This window comes from Oncorhynchus keta, chromosome 26 (genome assembly GCF_023373465.1).
Source record: "Oncorhynchus keta strain PuntledgeMale-10-30-2019 chromosome 26, Oket_V2, whole genome shotgun sequence".
NCBI lineage: Eukaryota > Metazoa > Chordata > Actinopteri > Salmoniformes > Salmonidae > Oncorhynchus > Oncorhynchus keta.
In genome coordinates, this window is record NC_068446.1 from 34,845,913 (window position 1) to 34,866,628 (window position 20,716).

General features: G+C 49.1%; 1 protein-coding gene and 1 long non-coding RNA gene across 14 annotated transcripts in view; one reads left to right on the forward strand and one right to left on the reverse strand.

Annotated features, from left to right (window-relative positions):
- Positions 1-20,716, reverse strand: part of LOC118358779 (calcium-dependent secretion activator 2) — a 274,241-nt gene that overhangs the window by 138,887 nt on the left and 114,638 nt on the right. For all 7 annotated transcript variants that reach the window (XM_052480603.1, XM_052480605.1, XM_052480602.1 and 4 more), the window contains exons 9-10: positions 3,663-3,729; positions 2,930-3,038 (exon numbers count right to left, since the gene is read on the reverse strand). In XM_052480603.1, coding sequence (XP_052336563.1) covers positions 2,930-3,038; positions 3,663-3,729 — 176 coding nt within the window. The remainder of the gene's footprint in view (positions 1-2,929; positions 3,039-3,662; positions 3,730-20,716) is intronic.
- Positions 3,961-5,419, forward strand: LOC127912052 (uncharacterized). 7 transcript variants are annotated; one of them, XR_008080306.1, is made up of 3 exons: positions 3,961-4,812; positions 4,859-5,005; positions 5,153-5,419. It is a non-coding gene; the product is annotated as an uncharacterized LOC127912052 (long non-coding RNA). The 7 variants fall into 7 exon arrangements; XR_008080302.1 differs by having other exon boundaries at positions 4,859-4,956; positions 5,055-5,240; XR_008080301.1 differs by having other exon boundaries at positions 3,961-4,665; positions 4,715-4,812; positions 4,859-5,240.

The following is a 20,716-nucleotide window of genomic DNA, read 5'->3' on the forward strand; positions in this document are numbered from 1 at the left end:
TGACAGACAGACAGACACTGACAGACAGACAGACAGACAGTGACTGACAGACAGACAGTGACTGACAGACAGACAGTGACAGACAGTGACAGACAGACAGACAGACACAGACAGACAGACAGTGACAGACAGACAGACAGTGACTGACAGACAGACAGTGACTGACAGACAGACAGTGACTGACAGACAGACAGTGACTGACAGACAGACAGTGACTGACAGACAGACAGTGACTGACAGACAGACAGTGACTGACAGACAGACAGTGACTGACAGACAGACAGTGACAGACAGACAGTGACAGACAGACAGACAGTGACAGACAGACAGACAGCGACTGACAGACAGACAGCGACTGACAGACAGACAGCGACTGACAGACAGACAGCGACTGACAGACAGACAGCGACTGACAGACAGACAGCGACAGACAGACAGACAGCGACAGACAGACAGAGACAGACAGACAGACAGACAGACAGACAGACAGACAGTGACAGACAGACAGACAGTGACAGACAGACAGACAGCGACAGACAGACAGACAGCGACTGACAGACAGACAGCGACTGACAGACAGACAGCGACTGACAGACAGACAGCGACTGACAGACAGACAGCGACTGACAGACAGACAGCGACTGACAGACAGACAGCGACTGACAGACAGACAGCGACTGACAGACAGACAGCGACTGACAGACAGACAGCGACTGACAGACAGACAGCGACTGACAGACAGCGACAGACAGACAGACAGCGACAGACAGACAGACAGCGACAGACAGACAGACAGCGACAGACAGACAGACAGCGACAGACAGACAGTGACAGACAGACAGACAGACAGACAGTGACTGACAGACAGACAGTGACTGACAGACAGACAGTGACTGACAGACAGACAGTGACTGACAGACAGACAGTGACTGACAGACAGACAGTGACAGACAGACAGACAGTGACTGACAGACAGACAGTGACAGACAGACAGTGACAGACAGACAGACAGTGACAGACAGACAGACAGCGACTGACAGACAGTGACAGACAGACAGACAGACAGCGACTGACAGACTGACAGTGACAGACAGTGACTGACAGACAGACAGTGACTGACAGACAGACAGTGACTGACAGACAGACAGTGACTGACAGACAGACAGTGACTGACAGACAGACAGTGACTGAGAGACAGTGACTAAGAGACAGTGACTGAGAGACAGTGACTGAGAGACAGTGACTAAGAGACAGTGACTAAGAGACAGTGACTGAGAGACAGTGACTGAGAGACAGTGACAGACAGACAGACAGACAGACAGTGACAGACAGACAGACAGTGACAGACAGACAGTGACAGACAGACAGACAGACAGACAGTGACAGACAGTGACAGACAGACAGACAGACTGACAGACAGACAGTGACTGACAGACAGACAGTGACTGACAGACAGACAGTGACAGACTGACAGCAACCGACAGAGACAGCAACCGACAGAGACAGCAACCGACAGAGACAGCAACCGACAGAGACAGCAACCGACAGACTGACAGCAACCGACAGAGACAGCAACCGACAGAGACAGCAACCGACAGACTGACAGCAACCGACAGACTGACAGCAACCGACAGACTGACAGCAACCGACAGACTGACAGCAACCGACAGACTGACAGCAACCGACAGACTGACAGCAACCGACAGACTGACAGCAACCGACAGACTGACAGCAACCGACAGACTGACAGCAACAGACAGACTGACAGCAACCGACAGACTGACAGCAACCGACAGACTGACAGCAACCGACAGCAACCGACAGACTGACAGCAACCGACAGACTGACAGCAACCGACAGAGACAGCAACCGACAGAGACAGCAACCGACAGACTGACAGAGACAGCAACCGACAGACTGACAGAGACAGCAACCGACAGACTGACAGCAACCGACAGAGACAGCAACCGACGGAGACAGCAACCGACAGACTGACAGCAACCGACGGAGACAGCAACCGACAGACTGACAGCAACCGACAGACTGACAGCAACCGACAGACTGACAGCAACCGACAGACTGACAGCAACCGACAGACTGACAGCAACCGACAGAGACAGCAACCGACAGAGACAGCAACCGACAGAGACAGCAACCGACAGAGACAGCAACCGACAGAGACAGCAACCGACAGAGACAGCAACCGACAGAGACAGCAACCGACAGAGACAGCAACCGACAGAGACAGCAACCGACAGAGACAGCAACCGACAGAGACAGCAACCGACAGAGACAGCAACCGACAGAGACAGCAACCGACAGAGACAGCAACCGACAGAGACAGCAACCGACAGAGACAGCAACCGACAGAGACAGCAACCGACAGACTGACAGAGACAGCAACCGACAGACTGACAGAGACAGCAACCGACAGACTGACAGAGACAGCAACCGACAGACTGACAGAGACAGCAACCGACAGACTGACAGAGACAGCAACCGACAGACTGACAGAGACAGCAACCGACAGACTGACAGAGACAGCAACCGACAGACTGACAGAGACAGCAACCGACAGACTGACAGAGACAGCAACCGACAGACTGACAGAGACAGCAACCGACAGACTGACAGAGACAGAGAGATAGAGACAGACAGAGACAGAGAGAGACAGAGACACAGACAGAGAGAGACAGAGAGAGACAGAGACACAGACAGAGAGAGACAGAGAGAGACAGAGACACAGACAGAGAGAGACAGAGAGAGACAGAGACACAGACAGAGACAGACAGAGAGACACAGAGAGACATACAGTGACAAACAGATACAGACAGCGACAGAGAGACAGACGGAGACAGACGGAGACAGCGACACACAGACATAACATAAGAGATAAGAAGGATATATGTGTGTGTTTGTTTGTGCGCACCAGGCTGGGGGTCGGAGTAGTCCACAGTGTAGCCTTCTAGCTGCATCAGTTCATGGGGCTCAGACTTCCTCTCTCTGTAGCTGCACATTGCAAAGGTGTATTGGCTGACCTGCAACAGTTAAGGGTTCACACACTCTGTATAAAATGGAATCATAAAAAATATATATCACACTATGCTTTTTAAATATGGGAATCACTTGAGATAGTAAAAGAGGTTGTAATGTCCAAAATATATCTTTGCATTTCATTCAACAACTGTTTTTGTCTCCCGTTTATAGATGGCTAATTATGTCAATGGTCAATATGCGTTGCTTCAAGATTTCAAAATGGAAACTTTCGTTTGTCAATTAAAGCTACAACAACATGCAGCAAGAACAGATTGAAGTGCCATAACAGCTTGGAACAAGCAGTTAATTCACTAGAAGAAATGTCAGCTTTTAAAGACCAGACCGAAAGCAATGAGAATAGAAGACAAAAGTTTTATGAAAATACCATTTCAACAGAAAAATGAAGCAGCACCAAGAAAATGCTATTAAAGTCCACTAGAAAAAAAGCATGTATTTACTTAGAAGCTATACATTTGGCAAGTAGACTTATTAAAATATGTTAATCTTCTGAATAGAACAAGACCCAAATGAATCCTGACATTTAACATACCTGGACAAGACCCAAATGAATCCTGACATTTAACGTACCTGGACAAGACCCAAATGAATCCTGACATTTAACATACCTGGACAAGAACCAAATATCTTCTTTTCCAACGTTTCCAAACTCTCTGTCCCAAAGCATAAAGGTACCTACAAATACAGACATTTTAACCATTTTAACAATGTTTTATTACTGTAAAGCAGTAAATCAAATTAATTTACCAATGTTAGGATTATAGCCTAGATTTGACTAATCATAATACAAAGCAAATTCAATTCACTATAAATTCAATTCAATACATGTCAAATTAAAAACAAGTTCCATATAAAAATGACAAGATGTCTCGATTAATATGTGAATTTTAATACCTACTAGGCATATTAAAACACTCAAATTAAGGTGATTATAAGGGGATCAATACAGGCTGTTTATAAAGATACAAATGAAGGTGATTATAAGGTGATCAATACAGGCTGTTTATAAAGATACAAATGAAGGTGATTATAAGGTGATCAATACAGGCTGTTTATAAAGATACAAATGAAGGTGATTATAAGGTGATCAATACAGGCTGTTTATAAAGATACAAATGAAGGTGATTATAAGGTGATCAATATAGGCTGTTTATAAAGATACAAATGAAGGTGATTATAAGGTGATCAATATAGGCTGTTTATAAAGATACAAATGAAGGTGATTATAAGGTGATCAATATAGGCTGTTTATAAAGATACAAATGAAGGTGATTATAAGGTGATCAATACAGGCTGTTTATAAAGATACAAATGAAGGTGATTATAAGGTGATCAATATAGGCTGTTTATAAAGATACAAATGAAGGTGATTATAAGGTGATCAATATAGGCTGTTTATAAAGATACAAATGAAGGTGATTATAAGGTGATCAATATAGGCTGTTTATAAAGATACAAATGAAGGTGATTATAAGGTGATCAATACAGGCTGTTTATAAAGATACAAATGAAGGTGATTATAAGGTGATCAATACAGGCTGTTTATAAAGATACAAATGAAGGTGATTATAAGGTGATCAATATAGGCTGTTTATAAAGATACAAATGAAGGTGATTATAAGGTGATCAATACAGGCTGTTTATAAAGATACAAATGAAGGTGATTATAAGGTGATCAATATAGGCTGTTTATAAAGATACAAATGAAGGTGATTATAAGGTGATCAATATAGGCTGTTTATAAAGATACAAATGAAGGTGATTATAAGGTGATCAATATAGGTTTATAAAGATACAAATTAAGGTGATTATAAGGTGATCAATATAGGCTGTTTATAAAGATACAAATGAAGGTGATTATAAGGTGATCAATATAGGCTGTTTATAAAGATACAAATGAAGGTGATTATAAGGTGATCAATATAGGCTGTTTATAAAGATACAAATGAAGGTGATTATAAGGTGATCAATACAGGCTGTTTATAAAGATACAAATGAAGGTGATTATAAGGTGATCAATACAGGCTGTTTATAAAGATACAAATGAAGGTGATTATAAGGTGATCAATACAGGCTGTTTATAAAGATACAAATGAAGGTGATTATAAGGTGATCAATATAGGCTGTTTATAAAGATACAAATGAAGGTGATTATAAGGTGATCAATATAGGCTGTTTATAAAGATACAAATTAAGCAGCTCTTTTCAAAAAATATTTCCAAGAATATAGACAACTATAACTCACTGGGAACATAAATCGACGTGTTCTTATCAAAAATATTTTATTATGAATATTGTGACAACAGGGTATTTTATGGCTGGCAAATACCAACTGTGATCGCCCAAATTGTAGAAGCACTATGCAACGGATGATAATAGAAATAGTTCATGAGAAAACCAACGTTTTCCTGCAGCCTCTTCTTCCCTTGGAAAATGTTAGCATGGTCAGATAGCCAATGACCACTAACATCTGGAAGCTCCATAATCAATCACCTATTCACGGAACTCAATGGGAAATAATGTGGGATATGAGAGATTCAAACCAGGAAATCAAGAGCTTGTGAAGACAATTTGTCAAAAGGAGAGGGGCTGCCCCTTTAAGAAAAGGCCTCCAGTCTAAGTTGGGATCCGCTGTGAATACGGGTCTGAAAGTCTGGGGCATTCTCCGGGAGTTGGGTTAGGATGTGGCAGAAGTAATCATCCACTTGTGAAAATTATTTTCTGTTCATTCTCCAACACTTTTCAGCCGCTCATGATCCCATTTAGCTGACAATACCGGGCCATCCGCAGCCCCAGACGTGTGGACCAGCAAGCAGCCGTAGGACACTTTTCAGTCCTTGGTACAATGCATGATGCTTATACACTTCCTATTGCCAAGTGTTTGTTTACATTAGTAGGCCCAGTCTATTCGAAACTACGGCATTATCGTAGAATCCATAGGCTTACTTCAAAAAAATAGGCCATTGTTTTATTCATGGAATTTGCTCTAATGCAGCCAAGTTTAATTCAAAAGGCCTCGTCACAAAGTAACACAATGGAATTCAATTTGTTTGTAACTATATGCATTTCGAGTATAGGTGAGGGGGGGAAACACACACAGTGCAATTAATCTGTCACTGAGAAAAGCATGCTCTTACCAGGGCAAATCAGAGCCATTGAATGAGAGGGCCAGGGCAAAGAAAATGTACGTGATAAACAGAATATCTTAAAACATCACACTGTAAAAATAGTGGTTGAAGATGACTCTAAAAAGGTTCAAACCAAACAGGATAACAAGACAACTAGATATCTTTGACCCTTCTTGATGGAAAAGGATATGTTTTGAATTTAAAAATGTGAGGAAATTAAAGTAAAAATGGTGCCACACTACTCTTCTGGAAATCAAGCATTTTCTAGATTTGTACTATAAATTGTGTTACATTTTATATAATAGTTCCCAAATTGTTCCCAAATATAATAGTTCCCAAATTAAAATATTTAATATAGTTTTGTAAACCCTTTCAGGGAAAATATGAATTATTTGAACTTATTTATCAAAATAAAGTGTAAGTAAGTAAGTAAATAGGTATTGATAAAGACTCAGTGTACAATAACCAAATAAATAGGCTGCAACATCTACCCTGCTACTTCAAGTATTGGACTAACAATGCTCCCGTGTGGACATTTGTTAGAACTACACCTTGTTGGGAATTACAATACACAAGCTTTTTCAATGTCCGTTTTTACCATTTGTAATCCAACACAAACCCCTAAAATAGTGGTGTCTGTCCATGTCTGAGCGGGAGAGGTAGTTAAAAGGAGAAGTGGCATCTGAATATGGGGGACTGAGAAAAGGGAAGGTTGGGAGAAGAGGAAAGCAAGAGAGAGAGCGCGAGAGGGGGAGAGAGAGAGAGAGACGCGAGAGGGTGAGAGAGAGAGAGAGCGCGAGAGGGTGAGAGAGAGAGAGAGCGCGAGAGGGTGAGAGAGAGAGAGCGCGAGAGGGTGAGAGAGAGAGAGAGCGCGAGAGGGTGAGAGAGAGAGAGGGTGAGAGCGCGAGAGGGTGAGAGAGAGAGCGAGAGGGTGAGAGAGAGAGCGCGAGAGGGTGAGAGAGAGAGCGCGAGAGAGAGAGCGCGAGAGGGTGGAGAGAGCGCGAGAGGGTGAGAGAGAGAGCGCGAGAGCGCGAGAGGGTGAGAGAGAGAGAGCGAGAGGGTGAGAGAGAGAGCGCGAGAGGGAGAGAGAGCGCGAGAGGGGTGAGAGAGAGAGCGCGAGAGGGTGAGAGAGAGAGAGCGAGAGGGTGAGAGAGAGAGCGCGAGAGGGTGAGAGAGAGAGCGAGAGGGTGAGAGAGAGAGCGAGAGGGGTGAGAGAGAGAGCGAGAGGGTGAGAGAGAGAGCGCGAGAGGGTGAGAGAGAGAGCGCGAGAGGGTGAGAGAGAGAGCGCGAGAGGGTGAGAGAGAGAGAGCGCGAGAGGGTGAGAGAGAGAGCGAGAGGGTGAGAGAGAGAGAGCGCGAGAGGGTGAGAGAGAGCGCGAGAGGGTGAGAGAGAGCGCGAGAGGGTGAGAGAGAGAGAGAGAGAGAGCGCGAGAGGGAGAGGGAGAGAGAGAGCGAGAGGGTGAGAGAGAGCGCGAGAGGGTGAGAGAGAGCGCGAGAGGGTGAGAGAGAGCGCGAGAGGGTGAGAGAGAGCGCGAGAGGGGGAGAGAGAGCGCGAGACGGGGAGAGAGAGCGCGAGACGGGGAGAGAGAGAGCGCGAGACGGGGAGAGAGAGCGCGAGACGGGGAGAGAGAGCGCGAGACGGGGAGAGAGAGCGCGAGACGGGGAGAGAGAGAGCGAGACGGGGAGAGAGAGCGCGAGACGGGGAGAGAGAGCGCGAGACGGGGAGAGAGCGCGAGACGGGGAGAGAGAGCGGGGAGAGAGAGCGAGACGGGGAGAGAGAGCGCGAGACGGGGAGAGAGAGCGAGACGGGGAGGAGAGCGAGAGCGCGCGAGACGGGGAGAGAGAGCGCGCGAGACGGGGAGAGAGAGCGCGAGAGACGGGGAGAGAGAGAGACGGGGAGGGGAGAGAGAGGGGAGAGAGCGAGACGGGGAGAGAGAGAGAGAGCGAGACGGGGAGAGAGAGAGAGGGGAGAGAGAGCGAGACGGGGAGAGAGAGAGAGGGGAGAGAGAGAGACGGGGAGAGAGAGAGGGGAGAGAGAGCGCGAGAGGGGAGAGAGAGCGAGACGGGGAGAGAGACGGGGAGAGAGAGAGCGGACGGGAGAGAGAGAGCGAGACGGGGAGAGAGAGAGAGCGAGACGGGGAGAGAGAGAGAGCGAGACGGGGAGAGAGAGAGAGAGAGCGAGACGGGGAGAGAGAGAGAGAGGGGAGAGAGAGACGGGGAGAGAGAGAGAGCGAGACGGGGAGAGAGAGAGAGCGAGACGGGGAGAGAGAGAGAGAGAGAGCGAGACGGGGAGAGAGAGAGAGAGCGAGACGGGGAGAGAGAGAGAGAGAGCGAGACGGGGAGAGAGAGAGAGAGCGAGACGGGGAGAGAGAGAGAGCGAGACGGGGAGAGAGAGAGAGAGACGGGGAGACGGGGAGAGAGAGAGAGAGCGAGACGGGGAGAGAGAGAGAGAGAGACGGGGAGAGAGAGCGCGAGACGGGGAGACGGGGAGAGAGAGAGAGAGCGAGACGGGGAGAGAGAGAGAGAGCGAGACGGGGAGAGAGAGAGAGAGCGAGACGGGGAGAGAGAGAGAGAGAGCGAGACGGGGAGAGAGAGAGAGAGAGCGAGACGGGGAGAGAGGGGAGAGAGAGCGAGACGGGGAGAGAGAGAGAGAGAGCGAGACGGGGAGAGAGAGAGAGAGCGAGACGGGGAGAGAGAGAGAGAGAGAGAGAGAGCGAGACGGGGAGAGAGAGAGAGAGCGAGACGGGGAGAGAGAGAGAGAGCGAGACGGGGAGAGAGAGAGAGAGCGAGACGGGGAGAGAGAGAGGGGAGAGAGCGAGACGGGGAGAGAGAGAGAGAGAGCGAGAGAGGGGAGAGAGAGAGAGAGAGCGAGACGGGGAGAGAGAGAGAGAGAGAGCGAGACGGGGAGAGAGAGAGAGAGCGAGACGGGGAGAGAGAGAGAGAGCGAGACGGGGAGAGAGAGAGAGAGAGAGACGAGACGGGGAGGGGAGAGAGAGAGAGCGAGACGGGGAGAGAGAGAGAGAGCGAGACGGGGAGAGAGAGAGCGAGACGGGGAGGAGAGAGAGAGAGAGACGGGGAGAGAGAGAGAGCGAGAGGGGAGAGAGAGAGGGGAGGGGAGAGAGAGAGAGAGCGAGACGGGGAGAGAGAGAGAGAGGGGAGCGAGAGAGGGGAGGGAGAGAGAGAGAGAGCGAGAGACGGGGAGGAGAGAGAGAGAGCGAGACGGGGAGGAGAGAGAGAGAGCGAGACGGGGAGGAGAGAGAGAGAGAGACGGGGAGAGAGAGAGAGAGCGAGAGAGAGGGGAGGGGAGAGAGAGAGAGAGAGAGACGGGGAGGGAGAGAGAGAGCGAGAGACGGGGAGGGAGAGAGAGAGCGAGAGACGGGGAGGGAGAGAGAGAGAGAGAGACGGGGAGGGAGAGAGAGAGCGAGAGAGAGAGAGGGGAGGGAGAGAGAGAGCGAGAGACGGGGAGGGAGAGAGAGAGCGCGAGAGACGGGGAGGGAGAGAGAGAGCGCGAGAGACGGGGAGGGAGAGAGAGAGCGCGAGAGACGGGGGAGGGAGAGAGAGAGCGCGAGAGACGGGGAGGGAGAGAGAGAGCGCGAGAGACGGGGAGGGAGAGAGAGAGCGAGAGACGGGGAGGGAGAGAGAGAGCGCGAGAGACGGGGAGGGAGAGAGAGAGCGCGAGAGACGGGGAGGGAGAGAGAGAGCGCGAGAGACGGGGAGGGAGAGAGAGAGCGCGAGAGACGGGGAGGGAGAGAGAGAGCGCGAGAGACGGGGAGGGAGGAGAGAGCGCGAGAGACGGGGAGGGAGAGAGAGAGAGGGGAGGGAGAGAGAGAGCGAGAGACGGGGAGGGAGAGAGAGAGCGCGAGAGACGGGGAGGGAGAGAGAGAGCGCGAGAGACGGGGAGGGAGAGAGAGCGAGAGACGGGGAGGGAGAGAGAGAGTCGGGAGAGCGGGGAGGGAGAGAGAGCGAGAGACGGGGAGGGTGGCAGATTGCAGTCTTTGGGAGAGAGGGAAAGGAGATCTAGTGCCTTTTCTCTCTCTCGGGGGCAGGGAGAGAGAGAGCGGAGAGACGGGGAGGGAGAGAGAGAGCGGAGAGAGGGGAGGGAAGAGAGAGCCTTTTCTCTCTCTCCTCCTCCCGGGGAGGGGAGAGATTGAGTCTTTGGGAGAGGGGAGGGAGAGAGAGAGCGCGAGAGACGGGGAGGGAGAGAGCGCCCTGTGCCTTTTCTCTCTCTTGCTCATCTCTCCTCCTCCCCTCTTTCTGGTGGCAGATTGCAGTCTTTGGGAGAGCTGGAAAGGAATCTACTCTGTGCCTTTTCTCTCTCTCCTCCTCCCCTCTTTCTGGGGGCAGATTGCAGTCTTTGGGAGAGCTGGAAAGGAATCTACTCTGTGCCTTTTCTCTCTCTCCTCCTCCCCTCTTTCTGGTGGCAGATTGCAGTCTTTGGGAGAGCTGGAAAGGAATCTACTCTGTGCCTTTTCTCTCTCTCCTCCTCCCCTCTTTCTGGTGGCAGATTGCAGTCTTTGGGAGAGCTGGAAAGGAATCTACCCTGTGCCTTTTCTCTCTCTTGCTCATCTCTCCTCCTCCCCTCTTTCTGGTGGCAGATTGCAGTCTTTGGGAGAGCTGGAAAGGAATCTACCCTGTGCCTTTTCTCTCTCTTGCTCATCTCTCCCCTCCCCTCTTTCTGGTGGCAGATTGCAGTCTTTGGGAGAGCTGGAAAGGAATCTACTCTGTGCCTTTTCTCTCTCTCCTCCTCCCCTCTTTCTGGTGGCAGATTGCAGTCTTTGGGAGAGCTGGAAAGGAATCTACTCTGTGCCTTTTCTCTCTCTCCTCCTCCCCTCTTTCTGGTGGCAGATTGCAGTCTTTGGGAGAGCTGGAAAGGAATCTACTCTGTGCCTTTTCTCTCTCTCCTCCTCCCCTCTTTCTGGGGGCAGATTGCAGTCTTTGGGAGAGCTGGAAAGGAATCTACCCTGTGCCTTTTCTCTCTCTCCTCCTCCCCTCTTTCTGGTGGCAGATTGCAGTCTTTGGGAGAGCTGGAAAGGAATCTACCCTGTGCCTTTTCTCTCTCTCCCTCCCCTTTCTGGGGGCAGATTGCAGTCTTTGGGAGAGTTGGAAAGGAATCTACCCTGTGGCTTTTCTCTCTCTCCTCCTCCCCTCTTTCTGGGGGCAGATTGCAGTCTTTGGGAGAGCTGGAAATTAATCTACCCTGTGCCTTTTCTCTCTCTCCCCCTCCCCTCTTTCTGGTGGCAGATTGCAGTCTTTGGGAGAGCTGGAAAGGAATCTACTCTGTGCCTTTTCTCTCTCCCCCTCCCCTCTTTCTGGTGGCAGATTGCAGTCTTTGGGAGAGCTGGAAAGGAATCTACCCTGTGCCTTTTCTCTCTCTCCCCCTCCCCTCTTTCTGGTGGCAGATTGCAGTCTTTGGGAGAGCTGGAAAGGAATCTACTCTGTGCCTTTTCTCTCTCTCCTCCTCCCCTCTTTCTGGTGGCAGATTGCAGTCTTTGGGAGAGCTGGAAAGGAATCTACTCTGTGCCTTTTCTCTCTCTCCTCCTCCCCTCTTTCTGGTGGCAGATCTTTGGGAGTGGCAGTCCCACTCTTTCTGGTGGCAGATTGCAGTCTTTGGGAGAGCTGGAAAGGAATCTACTCTGTGCCTTTTCTCTCTCCTCCCCTCTTTCTGGTGGCAGATTACAGTCTTTGGGAGAGCTGGAAAGGAATCTACCCTGTGCCTTTTCTCTCTCTCCTCCTCCCCTCTTTCTGGTGGCAGATTGCAGTCTTTGGGAGAGCTGGAAAGGAATCTACCCTGTGCCTTTTCTCTCTCTCCTCCTCCCCTCTTTCTGGGGGCAGATTGCAGTCTTTGGGAGAGCTGGAAAGGAATCTACCCTGTGCCTTTTCTCTCTCTCCTCCTCCCCTCTTTCTGGGGGCAGATTGCAGTCTTTGGGAGAGCTGGAAATTAATCTACCCTGTGCCTTTTCTCTCTCTCCTCCCCTCTTTCTGGGGGCAGATTACAGTCTTTGGGAGAGCTGGAAAGGAATCTACTCTGTGCCTTTTCTCTCTCTCCTCCTCCCCTCTTTCTGGTGGCAGATTGCAGTCTTTGGGAGAGCTGGAAAGGAATCTACTCTGTGCCTTTTCTCTCTCTCCTCCTCCCCTCTTTCTGGTGGCAGATTGCAGTCTTTGGGAGAGCTGGAAAGGAATCTACTCTGTGCCTTTTCTCTCTCTCCTCCTCCCCTCTTTCTGGTGGCAGATTGCAGTCTTTGGGAGAGCTGGAAAGGAATCTACTCTGTGCCTTTTCTCTCTCTCCTCCTCCCCTCTTTCTGGTGGCAGATCTTTGGGAGTGGCAGTCCCACTCTTTCTGGTGGCAGATCTTTGGGAGTGGCAGTCCCACTCTTTCTGGTGGCAGATTGCAGTCTTTGGGAGAGCTGGAAAGGAATCTACTCTGTGCCTTTTCTCTCTCCTCCCCTCTTTCTGGTGGCAGATTACAGTCTTTGGGAGAGCTGGAAAGGAATCTACCCTGTGCCTTTTCTCTCTCTCCTCCTCCCCTCTTTCTGGTGGCAGATTGCAGTCTTTGGGAGAGCTGGAAAGGAATCTACCCTGTGCCTTTTCTCTCTCTCCTCCTCCCCTCTTTCTGGTGGCAGATTGCAGTCTTTGGGAGAGCTGGAAAGGAATCTACCCTGTGCCTTTTCTCTCTCTCCTCCTCCCCTCTTTCTGGTGGCAGATTGCAGTCTTTGGGAGAGCTGGAAAGGAATCTACTCTGTGCCTTTTCTCTCTCTCCTCCTCCCCTCTTTCTGGTGGCAGATTACAGTCTTTGGGAGAGCTGGAAAGGAATCTACCCTGTGCCTTTTCTCTCTCTCCCCCTCCCCTCTTTCTGGTGGCAGATTGCAGTCTTTGGGAGAGCTGGAAAGGAATCTACTCTGTGCCTTTTCTCTCTCTCCTCCTCCCCCCTCTTTCTGGTGGCAGATTGCAGTCTTTGGGAGAGCTGGAAAGGAATCTACTCTGTGCCTTTTCTCTCTCTCCTCCTCCCCTCTTTCTGGTGGCAGATTGCAGTCTTTGGGAGAGCTGGAAAGGAATCTACCCTGTGCCTTTTCTCTCTCCTCCTCCTCCCCTCTTTCTGGTGGCAGATTGCAGTCTTTGGGAGAGCTGGAAAGGAATCTACCCTGTGCCTTTTCTCTCTCTCCTCCTCCCCTCTTTCTGGTGGCAGATTGCAGTCTTTGGGAGAGCTGGAAAGGAATCTACCCTGTGCCTTTTCTCTCTCTCCTCCTCCCCTCTTTCTGGTGGCAGATTGCAGTCTTTGGGAGAGCTGGAAAGGAATCTACCCTGTGCCTTTTCTCTCTCTCCTCCTCCCCTCTTTCTGGTGGCAGATTGCAGTCTTTGGGAGAGCTGGAAAGGAATCTACCCTGTGGCTTTTCTCTCTCTCCTCCTCCCCTCTTTCTGATGGCAGATTGCAGTCTTTGGGAGAGCTGCCTCTTCAGCTCCCATCAACAGATGGCTGCTTTTAATGGAGAAGCGTTCAACCTGAAAATCCAACCTCTCCGTCCCTCTCTGTCTGTCAGTCTGTATCTGCTTTTCTTCCTGGTCTCTCTCTCTCCCTTTTCCTGCTTTGCTCACTTTCTTTCTTCATTCGTAAAATGGACAGTCCTCAAGTGTGCCTAGTGTGTTGACGTGTGTATGTGCATTTCATGAAAATGCCAGATGGGCTGGTTAATTTTTTGCCTAGTGGGCCTGTCTAACTTGGGTTTTCTGAGCAAAACGATAATTATTTAATAATGGGCCGGTGTGTTAGACATGCCAGGGCCAGTTTTTGTTCTCAGTCCGCCCCTGTGGGTGTGTGTGTGTTGGGGGGGGGTTACATGTTGATGTGGAATATGCATGCTTGTGAACGTGTTTTTAATTCATGTGTATAAGTCCATGTCTGAATTTGAAATCGACAGTGTTTCGCCAAATGCTTGTCCATGACTGTGATTATAATTGTGTTGCTGTGAAACGATGTCAGCGCGTGTCTGTGTGTGTCATACATACATACATACATACATACATACATACATACATACATACATACATACATACATACATACATACATACATACATACATAGGGGCAAAAAAGTATTTAGTCAGCCATCAATTGTGCAACTTCTCCCACTTAAAAAGATAAGAGGCCTGTAATTTTCATCATAGGTACACTTCAACTATGACAGACAAAATAAGAAAAAAAAATCCAGAAATTCACATTGTAGGATTTTTAATGAATTTATTTGCAAATTATGGTGGAAAATAAGTATTTGGTCAATAACAAAAGTTTCTCAATACTTTGTTATATACCCTTTGTTGGCAATGACAGAGGTCAAACGTTTTCTGTAAGTCTTCACAAGGTTTTCACATACTGTTACTGGTATTTTGGCCCATTCCTCCATGCAGATCTCCTCTAGGGCATTGATGTTTTGGTTGCTGGGCAACACGGACTTTCAACTCCCTCCAAAGATTTTCTATGGGGTTGAGATCTGGAGACTGGCTAGGCCACTCCAGGACCTTGAAATGCTTCTTACGAAGCCACTCCTTCGTTGCCCGGGCGGTGTGTTTGGGATCATTGTCATGCTGAAAGACCCAGCCACGTTTCATCTTCAATGCCCTTGCTGATGTTAGGCTTTGTTACTTTGGTCCCAGCTCTCTGCAGGTCATTCACTAGGTCCCCCCGTGTGGTTCTGGGATTTTTGCTCACCGTTCTTGTGATCATTTTGACCTCACGGGGTGAGATCTTGCGTGGAGCCCCAGATCGAGGGAGATTATCAGTGGTCTTGTATGTCTTCCATTTCCTAATAATTGCTCCCACAGTTGATTTCTTCAAACCAAGCTGCTTACCTATTGCAGATTCAGTCTTCCCAGCCTGGTGCAGGTCTACAATTTTGTTTCTGGTGTCCTTTGACAGCTCTTTGGTCTTGGCCATAGTGGAGTTGAGTGTGACTGTTTGAGGATGTGGACAGGCGTCTTTTATACTGACAGTTCAAACAGGTGCCATTAATACAGGTAGCGAGTGGAGGACAGAGGAGCCTCTTAAAGAAGAAGTTACAGGTCTGTGAGAGCCAGAAATCTAGCTTGTTTGTAGATGACCAAATACTTATTTTCTACCATAATTTGCAAATAATTTCATAAAAATCCTACAATGTGATTTTCTGGATTTAGTTGACTTCATAGTTGAAGTGTACCTATGATGAAAATTTCAGGCCTCATCTTTTTAAGTGGGAGAACTTGCACAATTAGTGGCTGACTAAATACTTTTTGCCCCACTGTACTTACATACATACATGAACAAGAATATAAATGCAACATGTAAAGTGTTGGTCCCATGTTTCAGGAGCTGAAATAAAATATCCCAGAAATCTTAAATATGCATAAAAAGCTCATTTTACTAACATTTTGTGCATAAATTTGTTTACATCCCTGTTAGTGAGCATTTCTCCTTTGCCAAGAATAATCTGTCCACCTGACAGGTGTGGCATATCAAGAAGCTGGGCCTTGCTCCCCAGTGGGTGGGCCAGTCTCCAAAGGGGTGGGCCTACGCCCTCCCAGGCCCACCCATAGCTGCGCTCCTGCCCAGTAATGTGAAATCCATAGATTAGGGCCTAATTTAATTATTTCAATTGACTGATTTCCTTATATGAACTGTAACTCAGTAAAATCATTGAAATTGTTGCATGTTGTGTATATATTTTTGTTCAGTATATACATACACACACACAGTACTCGAAGGGTTCACCGGAGATATGAGGTATTAAACTTCTGAAGAGACACTAGCCAATTAGGGGTAGCCTACCATCCTGCAGACAGACCGACACATACACACACGTGCATGCATACCTGCACGCACAGGCACGTGTGCACATGCAAACACACTCTTCACTCAGCACCCGGTGTCTCTTCACCAAGTCATAGTTATGAAGTGACCTCACTAAGACCAGTCTTGGTACTCCACTGATTTGACTGATGGGATGAATGAATGTCATTGGGTTTAAAAATGGTTCTGGGCTGCCATCTGCTGGAGCAAAGGAGGCCCAACATGAAATACATCCAATTACATCAACATGTACCTCAAATAGATGGATTCCTGTCCAATAGACAAGGCAGAATTACTTTAACACACACACACACCTCATATACCAACTGTTATGTCCGCTTACTGACAGACAGTAGTTGTCCATGCCTCTGCTTTTCTAAGCTTAGCTCATCATCTTTCTCTCTCCGTTTCCTTCTCTCAATCTGTCAGTCACCACTAGGGGGCACTGCTATCCTTTCTTCGCCTCATGTTCTTAAGACAGTTTTTATTACAGCCTAACCCTTCCTGGAGGGCCAAGTGTCTGCTGTTTAGTGGTTTTTCTTACTAATCAGTGACCTTAATTCATAAATCAAGGACAAGGGAGGAGTGAAAACCCACAGACACTCGGCCCCCCGAGGAATGAGTTTGACACGTGCATGAGTCACTTTGCTGTTTTTCATCAGATCTTATGATGCAATGGGAGAAAAACACATATCCAATACAAAACACGTCCTAGTAAACTCTAGGCCAGGTAAATGTAACAATTGCAAAGATTGACATGACTGGGTAGGGGTGCAGCCACTTGGCAGCCAGGCCCGACAAAAGGGCTTTATTACCAACAGAAATAACCCTCAGCATATGCTGAACAAGTTCTGAGACATAAACTGAACAAGTTCCACAGACATGTGACTAACAGAAATTGAATAATGTGTCCCTGAACAAAGGGGGTCAAAATCAAAAGTAACCGTCAGTATCTGGTGTGGCCACCAGCTGCATTAAGTGCTGCAGTGCATCTCCTCCTCATGGACTGCACCAGATTTGCCAGTTCTTACTGTGAGAGGTTACCCCACTCTTCCACCAATGCACCTGCAAGACATTTCTGGGGGGAATGGACCGAGCCCTCATCCTCTGATCCAACAGGTTGCAGACATGCTCCGTGGGATTGAGATCCGGGATCTTCGCTGGCCATGGCAGAACACTGACATACCTGTCTTGCAGGAAATCATGCACAGAACACCTGCAACAAGCTCAGTCCGATGATGCTGTGACACCTCCCCAGGCCATGACGGGCCCTCCACCTCCAAATCCATCCCGCTCCAGAGTACAGGCCTCGGTGTAACACTCATTCCTTCCACGATAAACACGAATCAGACCATCCCCCTGGTGAGACAAAACCGCGACTCGTCAGTGAAGAGCACTTTTTGCCAGTCTTGTCTGGTCCAGCGACGGTGGGTTTGTGCCTATAGGCGACGTTGTTGCCGGTGATGTCTGGTGAGGACCTGCCTTACAACAGGCCTACAAGCCCTCAGTCCAGCCTCTCTCAGCCTATTGTGGACAGTCTGAGCACTGACGGAGGGTTTGTGTGTTCCTGGTGTAACTCGGGCAGCTGGTTCCATCCTGTACTTGTCTCGCAATTCTGATGTTTGGATGTACCAATCCTGCGCAGGTGTTACACGTGGTCTGCCACTGCGAGGACGAGCAGTGTCCGTCCTGTCTACCTGTAGTGCTGTCTTCGGCGTCTCACACTATGGACATTAGGCACGTTCAGCATGCCTTAGGCACGTTTGGTGTTTTTCAGAGTCAGTAGAAAGGCCGCTTTAGTGCCCTAAGTTTACATAACTGTGACCTTAATTGCCTACCATCTGTAAGCGTACTGTATCTATTATGCGTGGGATTTCCAAAATTAAAATCACTCGGAGCTGATTTGCAGGCTGGGCCAGGAGTTGGGGACAACTCTATGGTCCACACTACCCAGTATGACTGGGTAGTGTGGTCCATACCCACAGTATGACTGGGTAGTGTGGTCCATACCCTCAGTATGACTGGATAGTGTGGTCCATACCCACAGTATGACTGGGTAGTGTGGTCCATACCCACAGTATGACTGGGTAGTGTGGTCCATACCCACAGTATGACTGGGTAGTGTGGTCCATACCCACAGTATGACTGGGTAGTGTGGTCCATACCCACAGTATGACTGGGTAGTGTGGTCCATACCCACAGTATGACTGGGTAGTGTGGTCCATACCCACAGTATGACTGGGTAGTGTGGTCCATACCCACAGTATGACTGGGTAGTGTGGTCCATACCCTCAGTATGACTGGGTAGTGTGGTCCATACCCTCAGTATGACTGGGTAGTGTGGTCCATACCCTCAGTATGACTGGGTAGTGTGGTCCATACCCTCAGTATGACTGGGTAGTGTGGTCCATACCCTCAGTATGACTGGGTAGTGTGGTCCATACCCTCAGTATGACTGGGTAGTGTGGTCCATACCCTCAGTATGACTGGGTAGTGTGGTCCATGCCCTCAGTATGACTGGGTAGTGTGGTCCATGCCCTCAGTATGACTGGGTAGTGTGGTCCATGCCCTCAGTATGACTGGGTAGTGTGGTCCATACCCTCAGTATGACTGGGTAGTGTGGTCCATACCCTCAGTATGACTGGGTAGTGTGGTCCATACCCTCAGTATGACTGGGTAGTGTGGTCCATACCCTCAGTATGACTGGGTAGTGTGGTCCATACCCTCAGTATGACTGGGTAGTGTGGTCCATACCCTCAGTATGACTGGGTAGTGTGGTCCATACCCTCAGTATGACTGGGTAGTGTGGTCCATACCCTCAGTATGACTGGGTAGTGTGGTCCATACCCTCAGTATGACTGGGTAGTAGAGTTCTATACCCTCAGTATGACTGGGTAGTAGAGTTCTATACCCTCAGTATGACTGGGTAGTGTGGTCCATACCCTCAGTATGACTGGGTAGTGTGGTCCATACCCTCAGTATGACTGGGTAGTGTGGCCCATACCCTCAGTATGACTGGGTAGTGTGGTCCATACCCTCAGTATGACTGGGTAGTAGAGTTCTTACCCTCACTCAGTATGACTGGGTAGTGTGGTCCATACCCTCAGTATGACTGGGTAGTGTGGTCCATACCCTCAGTATGACTGGGTAGTGTGGTCCATACCCTCAGTATGACTGGGTAGTGTGGTCCATACCCTCAGTATGACTGGGTAGTGTGGTCCATACCCTCAGTATGACTGGGTAGTGTGGTCCATACCCTCAGTATGACTGGGTAGTAGAGTTCTTACCCTCAGTATGACTGGGTAGTGTGGTCCATGCCCTCAGTATGACTGGGTAGTAGAGTTCTTACCCTCAGTATGACTGGGTAGTGTGGTCCATACCCTCAGTATGACTGGGTAGTGTGGTCCATACCCTCAGTATGACTGGGTAGTGTGGTCCATACCCTCAGTATGACTGGGTAGTGTGGTCCATACCCTCAGTATGACTGGGTAGTGTGGTCCATACCCTCAGTATGACTGGGTAGTGTGGTCCATACCCTCAGTATGACTGGGTAGTGTGGTCCATACCCTCAGTATGACTGGGTAGTGTGGTCCATACCCTCAGTATGACTGGGTAGTGTGGTCCATACCCTCAGTATGACTGGGTAGTAGAGTTCTTACCCTCAGTATGACTGGGTAGTGTGGTCCATACCCTCAGTATGACTGGGTAGTGACTGTATGACTGGGTAGTAGAGTTCTTACCCTCAGTATGACTGGGTAGTGTGGTCCATACCCTCAGTATGACTGGGTAGTGTGGTCCATACCCTCAGTATGACTGGGTAGTGTGGTCCATACCCTCAGTATGACTGGGTAGTGTGGTCCATACCCTCAGTATGACTGGGTAGTGTGGTCCATACCCTCAGTATGACTGGGTAGTAGAGTTCTTACCCTCAGTATGACTGGGTAGTGTGGTCCATACCCTCAGTATGACTGGGTAGTGTGGTCCATACCCTCAGTATGACTGGGTAGTAGAGTTCTTACCCTCAGTATGACTGGGTAGTGTGGTCCATACCCTCAGTATGACTGGGTAGTGTGGTCCATACCCTCAGTATGACTGGGTAGTGTGGTCCATACCCTCAGTATGACTGGGTAGTGTGGTCCATACCCTCAGTATGACTGGGTAGTGTGGTCCATACCCTCAGTATGACTGGGTAGTAGAGTTCTTACCCTCAGTATGACTGGGTAGTGTGGTCCATACCCTCAGTATGACTGGGTAGTGTGGTCCATACCCTCAGTATGACTGGGTAGTGTGGTCCATACCCTCAGTATGACTGGGTAGTGTGGTCCATACCCTCAGTATGACTGGGTAGTGTGGTCCATACCCTCAGTATGACTGGGTAGTGGGTCCATACCCTCAGTATGACTGGGTAGTGTGGTCCATACCCTCAGTATGACTGGGTAGTGTGGTCCATACCCTCAGTATGACTGGGTAGTGTGGTCCATACCCTCAGTATGACTGGGTAGTGTGGTCCATACCCTCAGTATGACTGGGTAGTGTGGTCCATACCCTCAGTATGACTGGGTAGTGTGGTCCATACCCTCAGTATGACTGGGTAGTGTGGTCCATACCCTCAGTATGACTGGGTAGTGTGGTCCATACCCTCAGTATGACTGGGTAGTGTGGTCCATACCCTCAGTATGACTGGGTAGTGTGGTCCATACCCTCAGTATGACTGGGTAGTAG